This window comes from Phaenicophaeus curvirostris, chromosome 12, assembly GCF_032191515.1.
Source record: "Phaenicophaeus curvirostris isolate KB17595 chromosome 12, BPBGC_Pcur_1.0, whole genome shotgun sequence".
NCBI lineage: Eukaryota > Metazoa > Chordata > Aves > Cuculiformes > Cuculidae > Phaenicophaeus > Phaenicophaeus curvirostris.
Window position 1 is genome coordinate 16,135,437 of NC_091403.1, and position 17,653 is coordinate 16,153,089.

At 39.7% G+C, this 17,653-nt stretch overlaps 1 protein-coding gene across 5 annotated transcripts in view; it reads left to right on the plus strand.

Moving 5' to 3' along the window:
* Positions 1 to 15,353, plus strand: part of SLTM (SAFB like transcription modulator) — a 28,760-nt gene extending 13,407 nt beyond the window's left edge. For 2 of the 5 annotated variants that reach the window (XM_069867222.1, XM_069867223.1), the window contains exons 5-21: positions 47 to 94; positions 1,062 to 1,089; positions 2,440 to 2,908; positions 3,474 to 3,523; positions 5,425 to 5,543; positions 7,118 to 7,267; positions 7,358 to 7,467; positions 7,554 to 7,642; positions 8,061 to 8,152; positions 8,376 to 8,539; positions 9,706 to 9,880; positions 10,590 to 10,714; positions 11,580 to 11,750; positions 12,598 to 12,912; positions 13,348 to 13,498; positions 14,725 to 14,882; positions 15,160 to 15,353. In XM_069867222.1, the coding sequence (XP_069723323.1) occupies positions 47 to 94; positions 1,062 to 1,089; positions 2,440 to 2,908; positions 3,474 to 3,523; positions 5,425 to 5,543; positions 7,118 to 7,267; positions 7,358 to 7,467; positions 7,554 to 7,642; positions 8,061 to 8,152; positions 8,376 to 8,539; positions 9,706 to 9,880; positions 10,590 to 10,714; positions 11,580 to 11,750; positions 12,598 to 12,912; positions 13,348 to 13,498; positions 14,725 to 14,882; positions 15,160 to 15,268 (2,523 nt within the window). In that variant the 3' untranslated portion in view covers positions 15,269 to 15,353. The remainder of the gene's footprint in view (positions 1 to 46; positions 95 to 1,061; positions 1,090 to 2,439; positions 2,909 to 3,473; positions 3,524 to 5,424; positions 5,544 to 7,117; positions 7,268 to 7,357; positions 7,468 to 7,553; positions 7,643 to 8,060; positions 8,153 to 8,375; positions 8,540 to 9,705; positions 9,881 to 10,589; positions 10,715 to 11,579; positions 11,751 to 12,597; positions 12,913 to 13,347; positions 13,499 to 14,724; positions 14,883 to 15,159) is intronic. The other 3 variants (XM_069867224.1, XM_069867226.1, XM_069867225.1) reach the window with 2 other exon arrangements.
* The last annotated feature ends 2,300 nt before the right edge of the window (positions 15,354 to 17,653 follow it).

Genomic DNA, 17,653 nt, shown 5'->3' on the forward strand with positions numbered 1-17,653 from the left:
GTCTTACAAATAGTTTGCTGAGCAACCCCATTTTATGTTCTCGTAGGAAAATGAAGGTCAAGACATAGAAGATTACACCTTTCCAGCTGTCCATGTAAGTTCCAAATCAGTTCCGTTAAGCTGATTTTCATACCTGTTTAGTTGGAAAAGAGCACTTCAGACTGGCTTTTTGTTCCAGCATGCTTCTGAGAGAGTGAGGTGATTCAGTAAAGGTAAACAGTATGGGAAGGTTTCATTCATGTTTTTTATAACGCAGCTAATTGTGATTTCCAAGTAAGGTGTCCTGTTGGAATGCAAATTCCTGTCTATGGTCGGGGAGTATTCAGTGCGTAGTCTTAGCAAGGAATGTTTTTCAAACTCTTAAAAACTCAGAGGGCTGTGCCAAATGCTAATATAGTATATGCAGCCTGTACAGGAGTTCACAACTCCTGTCTTAATGTAGAAATTTTCCTTTGCAGAATGTTTGGGTGGTATTGCTTGTTTGTGTTTGGGGTTTGGTTTTTTGTTTTGTTTTTAATGCTAACATCTAACATCTTTAACTTCAGAAATTCATTGAGTTACATGGAATTGACGTCTGGAAATGGACATCTCATATGGTGTCTTGCTCAGTGAGGTTAAAGAATTAAACACCTATTAAAATATGGTTTAATTTTGAAGTATTTAGTGGAGGAAGTCTGCCTAGTTTCTGACTTCTGTCCTGAGCTTTTAAAGCTCACGATGGGTTGCTTGCATTTCATTGAAAGTGCTGATCAGCAACGTGGTATCTGTTCTGAAGGCTTGAGCAAGACATGGCATGGTTTGGAAATGCCATGTTGAGTTAAAGGTGGGAAGAAAATAGCTGCACATTTCAACCAGTTGCAAACTGCAAGTGTTTATACAAAATTCTCAGTGATTTGGCAAGGGAGCTGCACAGGCTTGGGTTCTAGGTCATTTTTTTTTCCCCCAACAGTTTCAGCCTTCTAATTTCCTTCCATGCAGTAGAAATTCTGTGGGAAATGTGAACTGTTCTGCTTAAAGTTTTAAAGTAGGAGATGTTTAGTCTTGACTTCCCTTTCTTGCAGGATGGTGAAGATGAAGAAAATGAGAAAGGTATGTTTAAAATTTAATAGAGTTGAGAGCTCTGTAGTCTGGTAGAGCAGGCAACTTTCTCTTGTAATATTCAATCTCTTTACTAATAGTAGGCTTGTCTCCAGTACTAAGTATCAGTTGTCTCCTTATTGAGCACAGCACCTGGAATCATTGCAGTCAGTGGCTTTATTTCACTCGTAAGAGTTACCTTACTCTTAAGAGTTGATTACAGTACTCATCAGTTACTGTGGTGGATGTATGATATAGTTGTAATACTATGATTCTTAATGAGAAAACATAGTATTCAAGGAATCTGATTTTAATACGGTAAGTCTTGATGCAAAAACTTCCGACTTGCACTGCAGTAACTGATCTTTAAGTGAAATGATACACCCATACACTGAACCTGAGTGCCCAACAGATGTGTGGACCATCATATGCTTGGCTCAGTGTCCCTGAGAAATACCAGTTGTGCATAGGATGGTAAAACAAAAGTTTGGAAACCTCTGAAGTGGCTACCTTTTTTTTAAAGCTGTGCTCATTAGTGAAACTATGGAAGGAATGTAATGCATTTGGGCAAACAGACTTCCTGGACAGAGGTCTTAAGGATTCTACGTACTGTGGACTAGAAAGGACATGGAACGCCATCACTTTACATAAGATGGAATAAACATGTTACAGGATAAAACTACAAACTCCATGTTTACGAGGGACCTTATGGCTGAAGTGTCTCATCTGCACAAATCCAAGAATGTGGATATTGGAGATGCCTGTGTGGGACTGAGATGGAAAATCCGCCCAGTGGATGAAGACTGAGGACCGGTTGTCTACAAACTATGGATTAAAGCACACTTCTCCATTTTCTGCACCAGCCTTCTACTGCTAACTTGACTGTCAAACAACTACTTGGAAAGGAAGTGCAAAGGAGAGCACCGACGTGGGAGACTGACTGAAATTCTCCAAAACTGTGATTCTTCTGGAATTGAGAAGGTTAGAAGTCTTAGAAGCAGGAAGATTCAAAGACGGATTGAATCAAACTGTGAGCGCCCAAAGCAACTATTTTCTTCTGGAATGCTAAATCCTAAACTGGAAAATGGATACTTCTTATGAAGAACGGGTATCTCCAGGATGGAACCGTATTCTCCCTCCTAATGTTTTGGTATTTGTCTCTAGAAAATGTGTTTTGCCATGAAGAATAAGTGATCCTGGGTAAAGGATTTATATTTGTGTTAATACACCTTGTGTTTTTTTCTAACCTTCCATCAGTGCTAATAACTGACTTTGTATTTTCTAGGTCCTATTCTAGCTTATGCATATGAAATTGTTTAAACTTCTTGTTTTGCCATATTTATTCCTGTTAAATCCTCTTAGATAAAGCAGGTTCTGGTGATGGTACACAAGAAGTATCTAAACCTCTTCCTTCAGAAGAAAGCCTAGCTGAGGCTGATCACACGGCTCATGAAGAGATGGAAGCTAACACCTCTGTGAAAGAAGCTGAGGATGATAACATATCGGTTACAATCCAGGCTGAAGATGCCATCACTCTGGATTTTGATGGTGATGACCTCCTAGAAACAGGTAAAAATGTGAAAATTACAGATTCTGAAGCAAGTAAGCCAAAGGATGGGCAGGATACCATTTCACAGAGCCTGGAGAAGGAAAGCAAGGACTATGAGATGGCTGAGAACCATAAAGATGGTAAGAAGGAAGACTGCGTGAAGGGGGATCCTGTCAAGAAGGAAGCCAGAGAAAGTTCAAAGAAAGCAGAATCTGGAGACAAAGAAAAGGATACTTTGAAGAAAGGTCCCTCGTCTACTGGGGCCTCTGGTCAAGCAAAGAGGTTTGTTTTTCTATGTCAGTTCTTTACGATACTGAGTACCAGCATTCAATAAGATCACTCTACATTAAGGGGGTAGCAGCAAGAATCTTATATTTAATGTCCTATGCTCCTGCCTATAGATTTTTTTGACCGCCATATGTTGAATTTTAAAATTCAAGATCTTCGTATAGACACTATGTCCTACTGATTGCTTTGTCGAATTGTCAGCATTTGTTTATTTTTTTTTCAAATTGACGATTTTTTTAAATGTCCTTGTGATGATGGTAATGAACAGCTATCAGTTCTAAGAACACAAAATGAAGTCAAGCCCCCGTCCTGAAATCTGGAGAAGATTGCCATATATCCACTGAATAGAGTTGTCAGAAAATCTAGATCTTCAGGCATCATGGGGAAAATCAGTGCAAGAATCCATAAGGGAATCATTTGTTCAAATACGCAGTCTAGCCCTTTTTTATTTTTGGTTTTTGAAATGTTAACTTTTCTCTTAGTATTAGTAGTATAAAATGCAACACTTACCAAATTCTGCATTTTCAATTTTCTTCTGATTTTTAATTTGCTTCTCTAGCTCTTCTAAGGAATCTAAAGAAAGCAAGACAACATCGAAGGATGATAAAGGTAACTATTGCAAATTAGGGTAGTGTTGTCTTGAACCAAGTGCTTTCCTGGTTGAGAAGCTACTTGCCCTGTGCTAAAATGGCTTATATGTTTGAACTCGTCCATCTATAGTAAATTGTGCTAGAGGTACAGCAGTAATTAGCTGTACATGTCTATATATGTTTTCCTCCTTATGCCAGAACCCTTGTAAGATCCAAAAATACTTACTCTAAAGACTTAGTGAAAATATATTCTCCTATTTCAAAACACTTTAGCAGCAAATTCCACTTAACGTTTCCCAAGACTTTTTTTTTTTTTATGAGAAGGTGTAATTATCAGATGTGCCTACTGGAACTTGCATACAATGCTTTGGGTTGATGTTATACCCAGAGTAAGCAAAAAATAGTTGTGAGTACTTAGCATAACACTAGTGGTTATTGGTCTTGGTTTTAGTTCTAGCTTATTTATAAGTGAACTCTCAACCAAGTATTAACAGCTGAGATCTCAGCCAGCAAAATAGCACTCATGGCTCCTCAGTGCTTATTCACCTACCTTGGTGTTTATCTGTTACCATAAACCTCTGGATTATGATCATGAATTTAGAGTGGAGCTCGAGAGCATGTGAATGTCACCAGTTATACTGATGCTTCATATTTGAACAAATGCATTTGTATAAGCTCATGTGTCTCCTCCTTCTGCTAGCTAGCTCTCTGTCAAAAGCTTTCGTCAGAGAAGTTCTTCCATATCACTAATGGATTAATAGAACTTTACCTGATAAACGAATTTCTTAGAGAAATTTTAGTGACAGATGTAATTCAGTCTTCAGTAGATACATGTCTTGTCATGGTAGTTATATGTTTACAGTGAAATTCAATAAAGATACAGTAAATCTCCATTCGTGTAGCATATGTGGTACCTGTAGTAGTAAATATCATAAGGCTGTCCTAAAACACATAGCCAAAGCCAGGCTAATGGCTCTTTAATGATGTTTAATAACCCTAGTTTGACGATAACTAGAGATTTGTTGGCTTTTGCTTTTAGTTCATCTTGTTGTGTTGAAGAAAGAAAACTACCCTTTGTCATCAATGTGGTTAATTTATCTTTTAAAACTGCGTACTGCCACTTTTTCCAGCCGTGTAGCTGGAGGCCTGGTTCTGATCTTGCCTGTATGACTGGCTGCATTTTAACATGCTCAAAAGCCATTGATGCGTTTAGCAGCAGGCGACAACAAGCTAAACCAAATAATACAAGACTAAAAGATGTTTGAAATAAGATCGCATGAATCTCCTCGTTTCATAGTTCCGTGTTGTTGCAAAAATGGCTAACGGATGAGGGAGGGTGTTGGTGTTTAGGGCACGTAATGTTTTTCTGGCTTTTCTTTAGTATGCTGGAAATAATTTGTATGGGTTGCATTAAGTTCTACACCCAGCAGTGTTTGTAAAAAGCTGGAGAGCAGATACTTCAAGAAGTGGGAATTGACCATAATATTCTCGTCAATAACTTTACCTTTCTGCCACCTCTTTGGTATTGTGCCTACTGTGAAGGGGCACTGATGAAGAACAGATGTTGAGTGTTGAAAAAGATTTCTTGAATGGAAATTATGGATAAGAACCAGAAGTTGAGGCTAAATGTACACACCCAGATGAGGGATAAAGCATGCCTTTAACAAAGAATAGTATAGTTTTTCTAACTGTGTTGTTGGGTACGAATTAGCCGAGCTGTTGGTCTCAATACATGGGTAAATGATTGAAATCTTATGGCGTATATTTTTTTTATATAGAAGCCTTTTCAAGAAAGGTAACCGGGTAAACAGTTATTTAAAGGTAACAGGCTGAGGTTCTCTTTTCAGCAACAGTTTAGTTCAGTATTCGTGGTACCTTTGTCTCCTTAATTTTTTGGCTGTTTTGTAAAACCTGTTTCAGGAAGCGCAAGCAGTGTTAGTGGTAGCAGTGGAAGCTCAACTAGAAACCTGTGGGTTAGCGGACTGTCTTCCAACACAAAAGCTGCCGACTTGAAAAATCTCTTTGGCAAATATGGAAAGGTATTTCATGGGGTGCGGTACCATGTGTTGTGTGTGTCTCTTTCTCCTCCTCTATCCAGTTACATAGACTGAGTAATTATTCATTTAAATAAGTCTGAGATGAAATGTCTTAACCAGTGTAGTTTAAGAAAGCCCAAGAGTGCGTGTGTACAGGGAGAATCGGATGTTAATTTTATAAGAAATTTTTCTTCCAGTTGAGGTAAGATAAATGCAAAAGAAATGTCACAAATATGGCTGGTCAGGACTGGCTTTAAAAAAAAATCCATTTGAACACAGCCATTGTTACTTTTTGTTTTGCGGCAACTGTACAGACCCATGAGTGTATAATGTGCTAATCGGTAAAATTGTAGTATAGTCTTTGTAGAACCTGCTGCTTTGGGAGACTTTTTAACATGTGTTCTCAGGGCTTACGAATGGAAAAAATAGATTAAAAAAAAGTTACAGTTGATATCTGTTCCTTTAGGGTCTTTTAATGACTCTTCTAGTGACTTAGAGATTTTTATATTTACAGACTGCTTAAACTAGTTCTGTTTTCCTGGATTTTTGAGTTAATTTAACACAGATTCCATAGAACAATGCAGAATCCATATAAGCTAAGCAGTCTTTGAAAACAGTTGCAGTTCTCCTTTTCTCAAAAGAGTCGCTGATCACTACATGAATTTACAGTGTTTGTCTAAGCCTGTGCAGTTATGATGGTGCATTTTGGGAACTAGTTAGAACCTTAGCACTATGCTTATCAAATATGTGTGCTGATTATTGGATATCTGATTTTTCTAGTGAATTGAGTAGGTGATTTTATTTAATGCTTTCATAACTGTTGAAACCTGAGAATGTATTTTGTTAAAACTTCCAAATCTCCGACTGTTTTTGCTGTAAAGATGCTTGGTACCTGTATTTACATAGCTTCCCGGCTTTAAATTAATTGGGAAGTAATTAATTTCTAAATGACTGTACCATTTCAGGCTGCTAGAAAGATAAAAATGTTGCGTTGGAGCACGACTGCATCAAGAAGACTGGCTCCTGTCATTACAGAAAGGAGCAGGAACACAAAGCTTAATGCTTTCTCAAGAAGTGGGTGTCAAAAGAGCTACAATCACTTGATTGACATATTTGCTAGATGCCTTTGAAGAACCAGCTCCCTTATTAAGTTACTACACAATATTTTGTACCTTCCTGCCAGTAATTGGCAGCTGTTGACTTTGCTGTGGGGGCTCATCTGTCAGAGATGAACCATCAAATTCAGCTCAGTTGCGTTTCTGTGCGAATTTTGACTCTTACTGTCAAAAGAAGCATTTGGATAACCTGCACGAGATTGAGTGGTCAAAACAGGACATAAACATTAATGTGCCTTGGTGTGAACGCTGGGATAAAGGTCTCAAAGCTGTGACTTCCTGTAGAATTCTATGATTTTGAAAACTTGGGGTTGTCAGTCTTTCCAGTAGAGTTTTTTTGTTGTTGTTGGGTTGGGTTTGTTTGTTGTGGCTTTTATATACTCAGGTAAAAATTATAGGAATACCATTGCTTCCTTACTAGAAATGCTGCTCTCAAAACTTAAATTGTACCTGTTTATGTAGGTGCTTGGTGCAAAGGTGGTCACAAATGCACGAAGCCCAGGGGCAAAATGTTACGGCATAGTAACGATGTCTTCTAGTACAGAAGTGACTAGATGCATCGCACACCTTCATCGAACGGAGCTGCATGGACAACAAATTTCTGTTGAGAAAGTAGGTTTAATAAGATAAAAACCTTTCCCAAAATAGACCATCTTCAGCATGAGTCTCTATTAACGTATTTGCTTTTGGGAAAAAAAATAGGTGAAAGGCGATCCCTCCAAAAAGGAGTTGAAGAAGGACAGTGATGAGAAATCTGGCTCGGGTAGAAGCATGGGAGATAAGAAGACTGCTTCAAGTGATAAAACCAGCAAGTGAGAAATTTCACCTGTCTTCTGAAGTTGTGAAAAATCCTTTCATTTGAATTTCCTGACTGCATTTGTGTTTCTTTCCTAACAAGAACTCCATCAACCAAAAAAGAAGAAAAGAAATCTGAGAAATCGGAAAAATCGGAAAAAAAAGAAAATAAAGAAGCCAAGAAAACAGAAGGTAAAGATGAGAAGCGTGATAATGGAGCAAGTGGCCCTAATCAAGAATCCACTAAAAAAAAATGAAGAAAGCAAAAGAATAAGTATGCAATATAGCAGTGTTTCCTCCTGTTGAATCTGTGTGTCTGAGTTGTTTTGGGGGCATGTTCTTGCTCTTACCAGAAACCGGACGATTAAACACATGATTCTTTTTAGACTCCAGTAACGTGTCACTGTAGAGCTGATGTTAAAGCTTCCACCTTTGATATTACTACTTAATGACAGACGTGCTGGTTTGCTTCTGCTACCAGTAATGGTGCAATTTAGAGACTTAGAAATTATACCAAGAAAAATCTGTAATAGGCAAATATGAATGTGTGTGTTTTTTAAACCTTTTTTCTCTTTTTTTTTTTTTTTTTTTCCCCTCCCTCCTTCACTAGGTGGTAAAAGCCCAGGTCAAGTTGTAGTTTTAGACCAAACAAAAGGAGACCAAGGCCACACTAGGACAGTTAGAAGGGGGAGATTTGATAAAGTAAGTATCTATAGCTTTGATGCAATTCTTATCTTATTTGATAATACCTTATGGCTGATACTTTGACTGAAGAGTCAGTAAACTATTACAAACTATTAAACTTTGATAGATGCTTCGTATGCTTTGGGGTAGCAAAGTGGTTAATTGTATGTGAATGTAGCATCCAGAAATCTCCCTAAATGAATGAGACTTCTCAAATAACCATTGTAATCTCTATCTCTAGCCACAGATCCTGAGGAACAAAGAGCGTATTATTCAAGATAAAGTGAAGTTCAGGGAATACAGGGGTAGAAAGGATATCTTGCCTTTTGAAAAGATGAAGGAACAGAGATTGCGAGAACACATGGTTAGATTGGAAAGAATACGACGAGCTGTTGAACTCCGAAGGTAGTAATTCAGTTTATTGCTAAACACTATTTTATACTTAATTGATTATTTATACTTAATTGATTCACCTTCCCTGGAGGTGTTTAAGGCACGGGTGGATGAGGTGCTGAGGGATATGGTTTAGTGTTTGATGGGAACGGTTGGACTCGATGATCCGGTGGGTCTCTTCCAACCTGGTTATTCTGTGATTCTGTGATTAGATTCTGTATTTAGAAATCGAGATAGAATGCATTCTGTGAGCTTTTCAGTCAACTGTTCAAGTCTGGGACTCTACCTAACAGTATCTTGTATAAATTTTTGTTTGATCTTTTAATAGCCACATATGTACACATGTAGCTTAGTGTTTGTTGTGGGTGGGTTATGTCTCATCACTGTCACTGCATGCGGGTTTTCTTCTTTTTGAAAAGATCAGAAGTTGACTAGGAGATGTGGCCAAAACCAGTGGTTTGGGGTTTTTTTTTCTTATTTGTTTTTAAAAAGACAACTGTTGTGTATCTAAATGATGAATCAAGCATAATACAATCTTGTCCCTTTAAATAAAAGGACTAAGTGGCTATGCTGTTCTATTCTCTTTTCATATGGCCAAAAGTTTGCAAGGGATAGTTAAATGACCAGTGACGTTAGCTGGATTTCCCTAAACAAAGGAATTCCCAGCAAGCATAAAGCTTAAAGGAGAAAATGCCTTTCCTGCTTCTTGATAAGCTGCAGGAGGTGGGAAGAAGAAAGCAGAATGAAGCTGTTGACAAGCACACCTAACCTGTGCAAATGAGAGTGGTTACGTTATTCTGTCTTATTTTTGGACAGAAAATGATAAGTAAGGCTTTTTTTGTTAACTTGAAGAAGGCAAGAGCTAAAATAGGAAGTATTTTTAAGATACAAATCATGTTCTTTGCTAAGCTGCTGTTACTGTCTGCTAGTTGACAACATAGAAATATGAATCCAGCATAAAATACATCAAGAATGATGGTTCTTGATATATTTTTTCCTAGTATCTGTTGTCTGCTTAAATGGTTTTGTAGAATACGCTAAAACCATTTTGGCTACTTGGGGCTGAAAGTAGACTTCTAATAGCAGGACTTCTGTCAAGAGCTTACTGTCAAGTAGTTTTTTTGGTGTCTGTGCTTAAGGTGATGGATGAGAATATTCCCTGTTACCTTTTTCCATAGGCGAAGAGAAATTGCTGAGAGGGAGCATCGTGAGAGAGAACGCATACGAATAATGCATGAGCGAGAAGAATGCTTGCAGAGAGAAAGAGAGCGCTTAGAAATTGAAAGGCAAAAGCTAGAGAGGGAAAGAATGGAACGTGAGCGTTTGGAAAGAGAGCGTATTCGTATTGAACAGGTATGTATATTTATACCTGGGCCTCTATTATGCTATCGTTTTGGAGAATAACCTGGTCTGCACTTGCAGTGAATTTTTCCCTTCGTTCTTCCGTGCAGGCCATAAAAGAACCAACCAAACATTACATAACCCGCAGTGTCCAACAGTAATCTTTATCTTGTTTACTTGACTCAAGAGTATTTTGATGGCAAATTCTTGCTGCTGGTTCATGTAGTGGCTGTACGTGTCTCTGAAACTGATGTCCAGCAGATCATATTGCCTGTATTAGTCTCTCATAATTTCACTAGATTTTTGTTAGACCGTGGCACTGCAAACTGAATGAGATCTGTATTTGTTGCCCAGAAACACTAGCAATACAAGAAATTACCTGTCCAGTGCCAGGCTGGATGGGCCTTGGGCAGCCTGATCCAGTGGGACGTGTCCCTGCCCATGGCAGGGGGGTGAAACTGGATGATCTTTAAGGTCCCTTCCAACACAAACCACTCAATGAACTGGCTACCGCCAGTAGCTTCTCCAGATCTGTTGTCTGCTTTTTTTGGAGAAGTATTTCTTATGCTCCTTAATCTTGGATGCTCTCCAGGGATGAAGCATACCATGTAGCCTCTAAGAGAAAACTATGAGGTATTAATTCCATGTGCTGTTCTGTAGGTATCTCTAATAAAGAGCTGTTTTGTTCATTGTGCTTATTCACCCTTTCCTTTCATGGTAGGAACGTCGAAAAGAGGCAGAGCGTATTGCTCGTGAAAGGGAGGAACTTCGTCGACAGCAGCAGCAGCTTCGTTATGAACAGGAAAAGAGGAATTCTTTGAAACGTCCACGGGATGTAGATCACAGGTATTCTAGTTCTCAAACTGTTGTTTTTACAATGCTTAATGAAAGAAACAGTTCCTAGCCTTGTTCTGGCTTAGTGGACAAAATTTTTAGATTCTGCTTTGGTAAGTATTCACATTTCTGGTGAGTGGATGGTTCAGGAAGTCAGTGTAATGGCTTTTAATTTTTACTGAAGCTGGTGGCATCTGTCATTCACTGTTTGAGCCACATGATGAAGTGAACTGGCATTGATCTTTATTTGGTTATAAGAGTAGGACTGAGACCTTACCCATTAAATGAACATATCGGTGATACAGCGGAAGGGAAGTGTAAGTAGTCATGGTAGGTACAGTAGCAGGGTGATAATATTTCTTCACTGGAGGAATAAAGACGGCTTCATTTTTCATGGCTACCAGTGATACACTTCTCCCGTTCTTATTGCAGAAGATCTGTGCCAGAATGTTTCTAGTGAGCAAGGCTGCGATGTTTCCTACGCTATTCAGAAAGCTGTTCTGATTGATGGGTGTTCTGGTTTGGGTTTTTTCTTTTTAACTAGAAGGCTAAATTCAAGGCAGAATTTTTCTACAGTGGTGATTTTGTTGGGGTTTTATTTTGTAGGGCTTTTTTTACCTGCCCAGCACGGTGTACTATTGCTTAGATTTTATTATGTATTTTATTGATATTTTCTCTCTTTAATTTGCACTTCAGACAGGGGGCTTGGTAGTTAATGCTGTTGTTCCCTACTCTTTAAAGAGTATCTTTGCTAGTGGCTTTCCAATGGTCAAATAAGCATCTGTGAAACAGACAACTGTCTCTCAATCATTTTCTTCATATTAGGCCTTGAGTTGGCTACACGTAACTGATGAGCGTTCATTTGTTTTGCCTAAAGGAGAGACGATCCTTACTGGAATGACAATAAGAAGATGGCTCTCGATACAGATGCGCGGTTTGGTCATGGTTCAGATTACAGTCGCCCACAGAACAGGTTTAATGATTTTGATCACAGAGAACGGGGACGGTATCCAGAAGGTGGTTCTGTCCCCTCATCTTCTTTTGATAGGTAAGTTTAGACGGTAATTTTGCCTGCCAACAGCTTTGGGAATTTCGATCTTAACTGTTCAAAATTCAAAATGGTGCTAAAGGGTTTATGCAGTGTTGTAGTAGCGTTTCAAAATTTCTCGTGTTTTCAGACTGTTTATATCATGGAATCTATTCTGCTCCTCTCGGAGGACTTTAAATTAGCTGCCTGGTAGCCTATTTTGATGACATTTTGAAAATTTTTGCAATTATTCCTGTTTCACATCCACTTATAAGTGGGTTCCAATGGATTAGATCTGTCGTACTTGGTAACTCACCCTCGTTCAGAAACAAGGCTAAATGCAACTTATTTAATGAGAGTTTTGAGCATTGCTTGCATGAGTCACGTTTGTCAGGATCCATGCAACTGTGCAGTAAACACTGGTTCTAGATCCAGCTTGGTGTTTCCATTAAACATCTGCAATAACCACTTATAAAGTCAAGACCACATTATTGTAGCTTCTGGGCGGCTGCTTTTCGGCTGCAATGAATTTTCTATTTTCTAGCTGACTTGAGAAATCTGGCATTCCCTCTACTTCGTACTAGGCATAAAGGAGGCCTTACAACTGCTTAAATCATACCGAGCAAAGTGTGAACAGATAAACGCATAAAGAAATGTTAATGTGGCTGTAAGAAGCTTATAGTAACAATTGTAGAAATAAATGGAATTTGAGATGGGAAGGCTCTTTGAGATCGATACCTCTTACGTGATAATAAACATGTAATGTGAAGATGAATATCACTGTGTACTCACACATGCACCTACTTGAGTAGAGAAATGGAGAAAATGGGAGACGAGCAAATGATCTTTTCCTACTTTAACAACTTAGGCGAGAACGTTTTGTAAATCAAGGTGAAGCAAAAAAGACTCGCCCAACAGCACGAAGAGAAGAGCCGGGGTTTGAGAGGTATCCTAAGAACTTCAGTGAGTCCAGAAGAAATGAACCGCCGCAACCGAGGAGCGAGCTTCGCGATACAGACAGGAGAGAAGTGCGAGGAGACAGAGATGAAAGAAGAACGGTGATAATTCATGACAGACCTGAAATACCACATGGTCGACATCCAAGAGAGACTGGTTCAAACCCCCCCCGGCAAACGAATTGGAAGAGCGAGGGGAGCATAAGCACAGACAAACGGGACGGCAGGTAAATGTGCCGGCTGACAACAAAATAGTGAAGGTACCGATTCTTGTGGAATTCATCCAGAGTAGCGATGCATCAAGAGCTGATGTGTAAAGAGAGAACAGCTCCCTCCTATAAAGTGGCAAAGTTGCTTTCCAAAAGCATTAGAAAAAAATTGTGTGTAAGTAGTCACATTTTCTAAACCTCATCTGTAAATTTGATGCTGGCTCCCAGCAGTCTGTTCTTAATCATGTGTAACAACACCTAGGAGAGCTTGTGCAAGAATGCAGGTGAAAACAAATGACGGGTAACCTTTAATTACGTATAGAGAAAGAATGTTTCTAAGAAGCTGCCTGCAGGTTGCTAGGAACCTGAAACCCAAAAGGGAATCTTTGAAGTCTATGTGTGCTGTGATTTGCTACAAGTTCTATTCTACTGAAACCAAAATTTTGATGAAAGCTATTTTTACAGAGGTGAGAGGCCAGATCGATCGGGAAGAGAAGTGTCTGGACACGTGAGAGGTGCACCTCCTGGGAGCCGCAGCAGTGCTTCTGGATATGGAAGCAGAGAAGGAGAACGAGGCGTGATGGGAGAAAGAGGTGGAGGACAAGTGAGTCATCTTCTTGTGCTTGTGGGCATGAGGGAGAAATTGGAAAATGATAATCATGCTGGCAGAATGACCCTGGATAGCATCACGAAAATTATTAGCAAGCAGTCTGGCTGTTTTCAAGCTCATTTTAAAGGTTCTTTTTGTTGATTTTTTAATAAGCCGAGAAATTGCAGGAAAATATTGCCAGTTCTTTTTGTCTAGCATCTTTCAGGTAGATCAGAACAATAGTTGAATGAATTGCTGATTGGGGTTCTGAGCATTTGTCATCATCCTGTGTTTTCAGGGTCTTGGCTGTACACTCCTGGCTGCTTCCAGTGCAGTTTGTCATTGTCACCTGTAATGTTCTGCTAAGAGAAGAACCTTCTCTAAGGCTTCTCCTGAAATTTAATCTACAGACCAAGTTGCTCCCTGCTACAAAGATCCTAAAAAAAGTAGCTTTTCTCTTGGTGTAGCTGCCCAGCCTGTGCTCATCAGTGGTTGAGATCAGGGCAGAACTGGGAGTGAAGGACAAATTCTTAGAGTGTCACTCCATCCACACCCATGCAGTCATTAGCGCAGACTGCTTGCTTTTTGTTATCTAGTTACTTTTACCAGGACTCTCGTAAGGATGGGTGAGGTGCCTGTGGACTGACCCTTTCAATGATGCTTCACCTTTGCATATTTTATAGAATCGTAAAATCATAGAGTAGTTTGGGTTGGAAGGGACCTTAAAGATCACCCAGTTCCACACCCTGCCATGGGCAGGGACACCTCCCACTGGATCAGGGGCTCCAAGCCCCATCCAACCTGGCCTTGAACCCCTCCAGGGATTGGGCAGCCACTACTGCTCTGGGCAACCTGTTCCAGTGTCTAACCGCTCTCATCGTGAAGAAATTCTTTTTTATGTCTAGTGTAAATCCCCCCTGCTCCAGTTTATTCCCATTCCCCTTGTCCCATGGCTTCAAGCCTTTGTAAACAGCCCCTCCACAGCTTTCTTAGAATCATAGAATCACTAGGTTGGAAAGGACCCACTGGATCATTGAGTCCAACCGTTCCCATCAATCACTAAACCATGCCCCTCAGCACCTCATGCACCTGACTTTTAAACACCTCCAGGGAAGGCAGCCCCCCTGGAAGCTGCTCTGAGGTCTCTTCAGAGCCTCCTCTTCTCCAGGCTGAACAACTCTCTCAGCCTGTAAGAAAATGCCCCTTTTGTTCTGAAAAGCCCCGTATCCCTTTCTCACTAGCACTATAACGAAGACAGACATGTCGTTGAGCGCCACAGTCGTGAAACTGGACCAAGAAAAGAGTGGCACGGACCTGGTTCTCAAGGAAGCGGGTATCATGACGGGAGGAGAATGGGAGACGGCCGTGGAGGAGGTGGCATGATGTCTCCGCATACAAGGTACAAAACCTACTCCTCTCGCTTCCCTGCTGAGTTCTCAAAGCTCTGGTGATGTTTAGGTAGCAGAGCAGTGTCAGGACGAGCAGCGTTCCTTGGGGTGGGTGGGTTGCTGCAGCACTGCTGTTGGCTACACAGCAGAAAGAGACTTGTTGCAAAGTCTCTTAGAGACTTAAGAGTTTAAGAGCCAAGTGATATAAGAAGGAACAGTTCTTACCTGTACACCGAGAGCTTTGATACCAACTGTAACTTAATGATTTTCTAAAACCTTTGTTTCCAGTAACTCCTCACCAATTAATAGAGTTGTACAGATCACAGGCAATTCCATGCAGAGGGGAAGTGGCTCAGGATTTAAGCCATTTAAAGGTGGACCTCCACGAAGATTCTAAGATCTACAGCTGCTTGGTTTCAAGATAACTTATTGAAATCTCTTGTAAACTTTCTCTGATTAAAAACAGGAAATCTTGTCTGGAAGTCCTGGTTAAATTTTTTTAATTTAACATGATTATTTCCTCTCAATTTTGGAGGCATTTTAATAGTTACGTTGTAATTTTGAATAGTTTTTGTGTATCTTTGATAAGCATTTTCCCTGAGGCACTAGAGCTGTGTGAAAAAAAAAAAAAAGCAAAACAAACCACACATCGGAACCAAAATATTTGTTAATCCTGTATAAAGAACAGTTTGCAACTGCGTGCTAGTAGTTTGATTTACAAACTTAGCTCTGTGGTGTCACGCTTTAAAGGTAGCTACTTCTCACAACACACGCAAGTATAACCTCCGTTTTGAAGGTTGTCCAGGCTCTTACCTCTGCTTTTTAATTTGTAGAGAAATAAGATTGTTCTTTCATTACTGGGTATTATGTAACCTATTTTTGCAGAAGGTACTGTTACATTGAGTGCATTTATGTGTATTCATGCAAATGTATTCTTTTGAAATAAACCTTCATATTCTGTATAGCTTCTAGTAAGTCTTTGGAACTTAGTCCTTGGGGAAGGGAGACAGAATTCAAGAGACCGGTTGGTGTAGGAAATCAAAACGTGGTGTCGTTACAGCTTTCAACTAAACGTTTTTTAGTTTCCTTCACTATTACCGAATTAAAATGGTAGGCGCACTTTTGATCGACAGCACAAGAAAGAAAATATAGAAGAGCTCTCAGGAGGCCTAAAGAAATAATTTTAATCAGTTTGATTTTTATATATAGCGAAGGTGAGGAGCAGGGAGGCAGCCGCATTTAAACCAGGTGGCCACAAGGGAACTTTGCTTCTAGGGGTTGAAGTTTCTGATTTTGTTTAACTTTGACTGGCCTATATTAGTTTTTTCTGGACTAGGTCTGGTCAGAAATGTGAGGTAGGCAGTTGCCTGGTCAGCAGCATTGTAGAGTTACAACTCTAACTCTAGATAGAATATGTACAGAGATAGTGCAGGTATAGAAAACTTGACTTGCTGTTGCTCAGGAAGTAGGAAAGGCAAAATGTACTCCGCTCCACTTCACCCACCTGGTTGGGTCCAGAAATGAGCAGAAGATCCTGCTAACCAAACAGAACAGTTTGGGAAGTAGTATTTGAATGAGAGCTGGAAGCTTTTAATGGTCCAGACTGTCTTTTCAAGAAAGAGCCAAGCTACAGCTTTTAAGGCAAGAGCCAGCAGGAAGGTGCTGATGGTGCACATGGATCTTTCCTGCCCTTGGTTACACTGGGAAATATCAGCAATGTCTCCAGGAATTAAGTGGCAGAAAATGAGTTGATCTAAATAGGTGTTAAGCAAGAAAGAGAGGAGGAGAGACACCAGGTTTAACAGCATTTTCTATAGTTAATCTTTGTGAATATTCCCAACTGATAAGTGTTTAAGATTAAACAAAATAACCCTGCTGTAGCAGCAGCGTCAGGACAGTTATCTCGATGGATTTAAGACATCTCTGTTGTTCAATCCTTATGAGAAAAATCTGAGTAGTTCATGTGCTGAGGTTTCTGTGCAGGAGTTTCCCAAGGTACAAGTTAACACCGTAAATTTCTAGAAGTCCGTGGCCTTTTGCCAGCTGCCTGTGCTTCATTAGGTGGGACACAACCTATACCGATAAAACTTTGCTGTAGCATTATGTGTGCTGGATCATGGAGCAAATGGGAAATAGGGAAGTTTACAGCCTTTAAAGCTTGAGATGCGACTGTCTTGCCTGTTGCAGACAGGTCGAGATGTGCATTCCCAGTGTTAAAGGTATAAATAATAGTCCCTCACTTACGCTTAATGAACTGAAAAGAGGACTGTGGAGTTGTAGATATTTCACTTAAAACACTGAACCACAGAAAGACTGTGTGGAAAGAAAAACCTCACTGAAAACAAATTGCCAAAACCTTTGAATTCACAAAATAACTAGATGGCCAGTAGCCTGTCCTTTCTGTTTTCAGAGTGAGATTTCCTTTTTTATTAGGACTTCATTCAACCTTTCTCAGTAGGAAGGAACTTAAATGAAATGTTTACTCACTTAAATTTATTTACATACAATGAATTTCAGGAGACTTAACCAAAGTAAATCTCAGTCAAGACAAGACCTTAAACTGGGGAGAGGCTGAGCCCTGGAGCCACATTTCAAAAGATACAGAACTGAACGGTTTCCCTGTTGTGGTACGTGAACAAAACAGGGCCCTAAGACACAGACCTGGAGTTCTCTGGAAATGAAAGCGTTCAAAGTTATTTTAACAGTTTACAATGAGAACGTTATTTCCTTCATAGTCTTTAAAAACACACAAATACAATATAAATAATTAAGGCTTTTTAAA